Source organism: Cryptotermes secundus, unplaced genomic scaffold (genome assembly GCF_002891405.2).
Source record: "Cryptotermes secundus unplaced genomic scaffold, Csec_1.0 scaffold2726, whole genome shotgun sequence".
Classification (NCBI taxonomy): domain Eukaryota; kingdom Metazoa; phylum Arthropoda; class Insecta; order Blattodea; family Kalotermitidae; genus Cryptotermes; species Cryptotermes secundus.
Genome location: NW_019735014.1, coordinates 68,413 through 77,481, shown reverse-complemented (window position 1 = coordinate 77,481; position 9,069 = coordinate 68,413). Strand labels below are relative to the sequence as shown.

General features: G+C 37.0%; 1 protein-coding gene across 17 annotated transcripts in view; it reads left to right on the top strand.

Moving 5' to 3' along the window:
* The window catches only part of LOC111869229 (focadhesin), a 124,294-nt gene that overhangs the window by 57,479 nt on the left and 57,746 nt on the right, over positions 1-9,069 (top strand). For all 17 annotated transcript variants that reach the window (XM_023860576.2, XM_033753346.1, XM_023860579.2 and 14 more), the window contains one exon: positions 7,758-7,961. In XM_023860576.2, coding sequence (XP_023716344.1) covers positions 7,758-7,961 — 204 coding nt within the window. The remainder of the gene's footprint in view (positions 1-7,757; positions 7,962-9,069) is intronic.

The following is a 9,069-nucleotide window of genomic DNA, read 5'->3' as shown; positions in this document are numbered from 1 at the left end:
TATTTCCCTTTCATCCAACTAATGTTCAGTGATACAGAGTATATCCGATTGTAACGTTTTGTTTGATAATAGCACATCTATATTCAGCTTCTTCTTGTTTAGACTTTGAACATTTTGATGTAATAATTGGATGGTTGAACCTATTTTATTGGTATTCTTGAGAGTGCCAATACTATTCTTATCTATAAAAAATCTTTACTTAGCTTTTCTGGGAGCTTCCTTTTCCTAGTTGACATCCAAATTTCCTAATGTTGCTTTCCTTCCAGTGGTGCCACATCGTCAGGGGATGGGTCGACTATTGTTTCATCAGCTTCATTCCCTTGGCTGTCTGCAGTCTCCTCATGGACAGTTTCCTCCTTGGGTTTTCCTGACGTGGCCTCTTCATGCACGGTTCCCTCCTTGTATTCTAGTGGTATAACATTTTTTTGTTCTTCCTCCAATTCTTCATTGTACCAATTCTGCTATCCGTTGACACGTCTTTTCTTTTCCTTTGTAGTTCATGTGCTGGCCGTGGTTTGTGAAATGATGTCTGCTTAGATTTACCTTGCTTATTGTCACGTGTTTATGTAATTTGAGCCTTTTTGTTAGAAGTCTGTTGAATTGTACGGTTTCATTGTTGACACATGACCAATCGGCCAGGTCATGTCTGTGTAGAGCTTTCATTACAATAATATTGGTGTGACTGGTCTTTTTAGCAAAGCTAATTATGCTACTTATTCCTTCCTTAGCACTATTCTTGCTAATGTCGTTGTTGCCAGTGCACACTATTATAACATCGTTCTTTGAAATGTTTTTCTCAATACCGGTATTTAGGATGTCTCTGGATTTAGCTCCCCTTTTCACAATTCCACTGACACTGAACTCTTTATTTAACTTCATAGTTTTAGGTCTGAACATCCTCTCACATGACTATCCCGGAATATCAGGACTCTGTGTTTCTTAAGTTTTTGCGCTTCATTTATGTTGTCTTTGATGTGATCATTGTGCTGTTGATTTGATTTTCCATGTTTCTTGACCCTACTGAAGGACTGAAAGAACTTAAGATGTGTAGCTCTAATTAATAATCAAAATTATTATTTCTCACTATAGCAAACAAGAGCATTATTTTGTGTACAGTGAGTAATTTTGTTTAATCTATTTGTTCATAGTCATTATCATTAATTAGAAAATGTCTTCCTATGAGTTGCCATTTCCGAAGGTTCAGTTGCTTCCATCACCCTCTGTTGTATATTAGATAATTCCATAGTACACTTATCCAGTATCCAAGAAATCTGGGAGGACCAAAAGTCCAGGCATATTTTACTGCGTTTCCTTGATTCTGAAATGCCACTGATTGTAAGAAACCCTTGATTTAGTAATGGGTTTGCAGGAAGGAAGATGCTATAGATTGTAAGACATACCCTAGATTAGTAATAGGTTTTCAGAAAAAAATGTATATACATTACTGTAAGAATTGTCAGTATTCAAACATTAAAACTTCCTTATATAATCTTGTTTATGAGTGACTATAGATGGGGATTTGGAGTGGATATTGGATTTACTGACCATTTATACATATGACTCAGAAATACAAGCAATTACAGCATCATTGCTAATCTCCACAATTCATAGATGATGACAGCACCCACTGAATCTTTTCCAGCCTGCTGTCTTTTCACCAGCTGTTCCCTGGTAATGGCTTCTAACAATGGAGATTCTTCAGCTTCCTCACTCCAGTCCTCTAAATGGCGGCTCCCTTCCAACTGTTTTCTTCACAGGCTCCCATACAGATCTGACTTCATTGCCCCAGTTTTCTTCCTTATATCTCCTCCGCACAGCCTGCGTAGACAACACCATTCTCATATGCTAACCCTCTCAATGGGAATGTGTTTATGGAGCCGTTCCCTAGCAGCAGCCGTCTGTACTTGTTTATTAAGAATCTGCTACATAGCAATGAGCTGTCTATTTCACAGCCATTGCATAGAAATGAATATTGTTTCATAACCGTTGGCCAGCAACAGCTGTTTCTGTGGCTACACAGTTCTTGCTTTCATCAAATTACTTACATATGGAGCTGAGCCCTTCTTGAGGAGCCACCAATTCTGCAGCTACTCAAGAATTTCCCAGCATTTTATGGAACCCAAAGGTTTGTTACCGTGTTCACCAGAGCCCTCCACTGGTCCCTATCTTGACTCAGATCAGTCGAATCCATACCATCCCATACTGTCTCTCTAAGAACCATTTTAATATTGTCCACCCACCTATGCCTTGGTCTTCCCATTGGTCTCTTTCCTTCTGTCTTCGCAAATATGCCACAATATTGATGAACACAAAACTGAAAATTTAAATTAAATGAATCTATCTGTTCATTGTCTTCTTGACCTGTGCATCCAACCTCCTCCTCCAGTTCCACAGATTTCTGTAAGTTGTTTTTCAAATGAGGTCAGTCAAGATCAGAATTGTTCCATAACTTTTGTACCATTAACTGCATTTGTGATGCAGCATTTCTTGGATGCGGTATCCTTCCTGCAGTCATGCTGAAAGGTCTGAGCAGATTTTTCTTTCCCTTTTTTCTTATTCACCTCTGAGATCTTTCAATACCATTGTGGCACAGACTCTTCATGAATCTTTATTCATGTTCAGTGCTTCTGGTATCCTCTGAACAGTTAGTTGACTGTCATGTCCAACCATTTGCTTTTTTCACATTTGAATTAGCTCTCAAAGTTGTCAGGTGGCTGGGCCTTTCATTCACTATTACATATTTCCTTCTAGACTAAAAATTTTCACCTACATAAAGCCTTTTCCTATTTTTCCTCTCCCTATTCTTGCTGTAATATTTTGTAAATGTATATGGCATTTTTATCCAATTTCAATGAAAACTTTTTGTGTTGATTCATGGTTCTAACAATTTATCATCCATTTTGTTTACAAACACACCATTTCACCAGTAAAATAAGTACTGCAACCATAAAATTGGCTGTCTAGGACCGTTGAATGGTGTAGTAATGTACTCTAACATGCACCAACTCACTAGTGTTGCCAGTTACTGCACAAAAACCTGTATAATTGCCACAGTAGTTAGGTCTCACATGCTTGATGATGGAAAGACATTGAAAATACAGTCCTTATTATCAAAGTATCAGTCAGTGATGCAACAGTTTAAAAGACATTAGGAATACGTTTCACACTAAAAATGTATTTCAACACTTTTTGATGTTTTTAAAATCATTGCATGTCAATAGGATATTAAAAGTGCATTCTGTACATTAAAGGTGATTATGCAGTTTTCTTAAATATCTTTAGTCAAATATTCTAGTTTTTGACATGTTTTGGCCACATGGGCCATCATCAGGTAATTTCCCTTCTTTAGGGAGACCCCTGGACTTTATACTTGTTCACTATGCTTCCATGCACGTCAATATTTGGCACTATATCATGATCAGAATGCTGTTATAATCTATTGCGGCTGTCGTACTGCAATGTATAATGTGTATTAGTATGACTAGTGGAAACACTTTCATAATTTTTTTTATCTTGTTGTTATATATCAGTTGTTGTGATTCTGTGTACTAAACATTTTGTAGTTGTTCCTGCTTATATATCTTTCTAGGTAGCGTGTTTTGTACTATCTATCATAAAGTTCACACACTGTCTGAAATGTTGGGTTGTGTGTCTTCATGTGTACATCATTCATATGTAAATTGCTCCTATGTACAATGTAAATGTGATATATGTCTAGTGCAGTGTTTCCCAACCTTTTTGATGCCGCGGACCCCCTGTACCGAATGTTAATTCACCGCGGCCCCCATAAAACCCAAAATGGAAATTTTTAAATTTTACGAGTACATATCATAAAAATGAAGCAGTAACTTAAAATTTTACAACACTAAATGTGTCATTTATGACAATAAAATACTGTTATAAATGGAGATATTCGGAAGATTACGAACATATCAATTAGGCGTAATATTATGAATTTAACACTCACCTAATGTGATGGCTGGTGCTGTTTTTCAGACGTCAACTTTCGAATGTCAGGATCAAAACTGGATAATTTCAGACGTAGATCTGGCTCCACGTTAAGTCTGTTCCTATATCTGTTTTTCATGTGTACAAGATGAGAAAATGTTGTCTTGCACAGATATGTAATGGGAAATGGCAACAGATGTCTTACAGCCCTTTTGGAAATTTCAGGGTAAACAGACCTAGCTTGGAACCAAAACTCCAGTAACGGTAACGAAGGAAACAGCAATTTGAACGTCGAATCACAGGACAGCTCGATAAGTTGCTCTTCCTCGGCAGAAGGAAGTTCAAATTCAGAGTCTACAAAGGGATTTTTCATCCAGTCGTTATTTTCAAGACCAAACGGAAAATACAGACGTAGTTGAGACGCCAATGACCTCATATGTTCAATCATACTTTCAGCAACATCACTAGAAAGGGGTTGTTCACTGGAATCAATGAAATCACTCAGCATGTGAAAGGAATCGTATTTTCCTTTCTCGATACGGCTGCACCACAAATTTAACTTCTTGATTGTTGCCTCTATCTTGTCTTGCACAGAAAACACGGTGACAGATGTACCTTGAAGGCTCGAGTTAAGAGTATTCAAGATGTTAAAAATGTCCGCCAAGTAAGCAAGAGAGGAGAGCCATGCGAAATCATTTAAATAGTGTGTTAACTGAAATTTAGAGTTTATGAGGAACAACCTTACTTCGTCTCGAAGCTCAAGCAACCGCGTCAAAACCTTACCCCGGGACAGCCATCGGATTTCTGAGTGCAATAATAAGTGTTCGTGATCACTTCCCATTTCATTACAAAGCGCAGAAAATAATCGGCTGTTAAGAGGACGGGCTTTAATAAAATTGACAATTTTTACTGCCTCGTCTAGAACGATTTTCATTTTGGAGGGCATACGGCGTGCAGCTAATACTTCGCGGTGTATGCAACAATGTGTCCATTTAACAAGAGGTGCGACTTTCTGGATACGTGCGACCAAACCATTATGTATTCCCGACATTGCCTGAGCACCATCTGTGCTGATACCTACACATTTTTCCCATTGAAGTGTATTTGTAGTTATGAAGTCATTGACAACTTTGAAAAGGGCTTCAGCAGTTGTATTAAGAGGTAACGATTCACAGAACAAAAAATCTTCACAAACTTTATTTTCGTGTTCATATCGCACCAAAGCTACCAAATTAGCATTATTTGAAATATCGTGGCTTTCATCCAACTGCAACGCAAAATATTCACTATGACGTAACCGTTCTAGCAAAATATCTTTCACATTTTGAGCCATCTCGTCGATTCTTCTTTTCACAGTATTGTCAGATAACGATATTAGAGACACCTCGTTGGCATGTTTTTCACTAAACAAGTTCTTTGTTATCGTTTTTGTAGCAGGCAAAATTAAATCTTCCCCGATTGTATGGCGTTGTCCATTTCTAGCGATCAGAAGGGCGACTTCGTAAGAGGCAAGAACAGCCTTTTCATTTTTCGTTCCACATACAATGTCCTTAACTAAATTCTGTGAACCACAAAGTTGCAGTTTCTTATTTTGAAAATATTCTATTGGCTTATTAACTGATTCGCCATGTTTCGTTTCAAGGTGGCGTCTCAACTTCGACGGCTTCATAGATTCATTCGATAACACTTCGCAACAAAGAACACACTGTGGTCTGTCTTCGCCGTCTTTATTCAGAACGGAAAATCCCATTTGCAAATAAGATGGACAATATTTGCGTGATTTTTTGAGGGAAGGAACTTTATCTGCCCTGGTACTATTTTCGACAACACTAGATCCACTCGGATTATTGTCTGTCTTACGTTTCAGTGATCCACACTTTAACCACCAATCCATATCTAAATAAGATCGTGAACAAACTGAAAATCAGAAGTTTCGTCGTGAACTCAATTATTTGAACAAAAACAGAAAAACTGAATATTACGCAGAGAAAAACACACTTGTATAATATTATAAAAATTCACTGCACAAAAACTAAAGAAACATGGGTTGTTCGCGCTGCCACTGAAATGAATAAGAAACATGGTCAATGGTCCCAGGTTTATTCCCAGCCAAAGAGGGATGGATTTGGTGGGGGAGGAGGGGAGAATGGTCGGACAACAGGTACTAGGACAGCAGTCCACCCTGAAACATGGGTCTGAGATGCAATGGGCCGACAAAAAGAAAATGTCCTTGGAAAAAGCTACACAAATCGTTGGTTATTCACCTCTGCTTTACAAAGGGAAGAAGTAACGGTACCAACAGTCTCGTTAAATTTTACTTCAACCATGGGCCTCAAGAGCCAGAGATATACATTGCAAATATCCCAGGTGTGAGGAACATGATAAGATAAAGTTTAATGAAAATAAACTATCCCGCGGACCCCTTTTGAATTACTCGCGGACCCCTGGACAGGTTGGTAAACATTGGTCTAGTGTGTTCAAATGTTTGCTTTTCCTCCCAATCCTTATGAAGTCCATAGTATGCATTACTTTGCCATATGAGTGTCCTGTATTTAATATGTGGTTTGAATATCCAGATTTGCTACAGTTACTTCTAATGGCTTGAATGTGTTCTCTGTATCAAATCAAATGTCCTTCCAGTTTGACCAATGTATTTCAAAGGGCAATCCAAGAATTTCATTCGATATATGCCACTATTATAAAATTTTTCTATCTCTCTATGTTGTTTCAGTATGTTGCTGATTGTGGTTTTTGTATGAAACGCTATTTAGAGTTGAGTGTTTTTGAATAACTTGGTTATTTGTCTTACTTCCCTTCTGCAACATGTAAAAATAGCCCATTTTGTTTTTTGATGGTTTGGATTTTCCTGTATATTTTGTTCATGTGATATTGGTTTCGTAATTAGATTTGTACTGTATCCAGTTTCTTGTAGGATGTTTCTTATTGTGTTTTCTTCTATTTGTTTTAATTCTCTGGTTATTGGATATGTGTGTAGTTGGTTGAACAAGTATTGTATAGGAGATAGTTTATGTTGGTATGTGTGACATGAACTGTTATATAGATATGTAGATATATAAGCAAGAACAACTACACTATGTTTAGTACACAGGTAGACCGCACCAGTGATACATGCGACACAAAAACATAAGTACACAGAATCACAACATTTGATATATGATAACAACAAGATAAAGAAATAATGAAAGTGTTTATACTAGTTATACTAATACACATTACACTTTGCAGTATGACAGCCGCAATATAATATAACAACGGCATTCTGATCATGATATAGTGCCAAATATTGACGTGAATGGACGCACAGTGAACAAGTATACAGTCCAGTGGTCTCCCCAAAAAAGGGAAATTACCTGATGATGGCCCATGTGGCCGAAATATGTCGAAAATGTATATATACAAATATATGACTAAAGACATTTTAGAAAACTGAATAATCACTTTTAATGTATAGAATGCTCTTTTAATATCCTATTGACATGTAACGATTTTAACATCAAGTTTCAAAATACATTGTTAGTGTGAAACATGTTCCTAATGTGTTTTAAATTGTTGCATTATTGATGGATACTTTGATAATAAGGATGATACCTAAATGCAAAGGGATGCTAAAATATAATATTGAGAATAGGACATATGTGAGAGGAAGATATGGTGAAGAAGGTATTTTCCTGTAATTACTGTACATGTTCTCTTGCTAGCTCACTGGCAGAGACACATTCTGTATTTTTGCTATGTATATTTCTTGGATTCAGAAATATGTTTATGAACTGTCTTTAATTTTTTTCCAGAAATTACACTGGAGTAATATCATCTATTGGAGCTTTGCTCATCATTGATCTTAAAGCAAGGCTCTCTGAAAATGGATCATTCCAGTGTCCATTCAACCTCCGATCCCCACAGCATCCTTTGATTAGTGTGTTGAAACAGAATAAAGATACTTGGTGTGATGTATTCAATATAATGCAGTTTATCTGCGGTCATAATGAGGAAATGTGAGTATATGTTTTAATTAAAAAATATATCAATTATGGAACGTGTAAAACAATGTAAAGAAATGACAGTGAAACCTAATATGAGCTTTGGCCTTCTTGTTTAGATATAGCTACAGTCTTTCTTAAGCTTCAAGAGTGAGTGGAGAAGAATGTATAACATCACACCTCAATCACATTCCCCCAGGGAAAGTCCCCCTGATACCCCTATATCAGTCGCCCGTTTCACTGTGAGTGTTCATATTGCAGATTTGCAGTAAAATTAATTTTATCACTTCCAACCAAAAAATGGAGAATATGATAACCCTCATTTTCCTGATGTTAAATTATCAATGTTTTGTTTATCACTCCAATAAAACCAAGTTACACTAAAAGTACTTTAACCCTTCCGCACCGACATCCGTGTGCTTCACCGACCCTTTAAATAATCGTATGCCATCGACATCTGTGCAGTTCACCGACCTGCGCAGTGTTAGCTTTGAAGGACGTTGCTGACAAAACGAGGAAAGATATTCCAATTTTCTTTTCAGGAGTACATAGATTAGGGTTTCATCTTTCTATTGGTATATGAGTTATTTATTTTGGACGAATTTTTAGCACGGTATTTTTATTTTGTATCGTTAGTGTAATAGTTCGTACTTTTGTCTCACTGCGCCTAGATTTCATTGAAATTTTTCAAATTCTAAGTAAGGAAAATGTATAAAACTATATATCTTTCGACTCTATGGTCTTTGCTTGTCTATATGAGTCACTCACTGAAACCCCAGACGAAGGTTTTCCTTGAATGGGTTGCTGTACAGTCTGCTGACACAATGAAGTAGTCAAACAAGAGGGTCCTTTTTTCTTGGAACCAAATGCAACCTAAGAAAATAAACTTACGAATGATACAGAAATCTATGATGTCATAACACTTTCTTCTCTCAGTCGCGCCATAACCATGGCCTCTACAAGTAGGAAAGTTTTACAGGGCGATGAACTAGAAGAGTTCCTTGCTCACGACTCGGAAGTTAGTGAGTTCGAATATTCGGATAGTAGTGAAAACAGTGATAATGAAATTGAAGATCAGGCTGTAGTTGATGCTATCCAAGATCTTAGTATTGAAGATGACGAC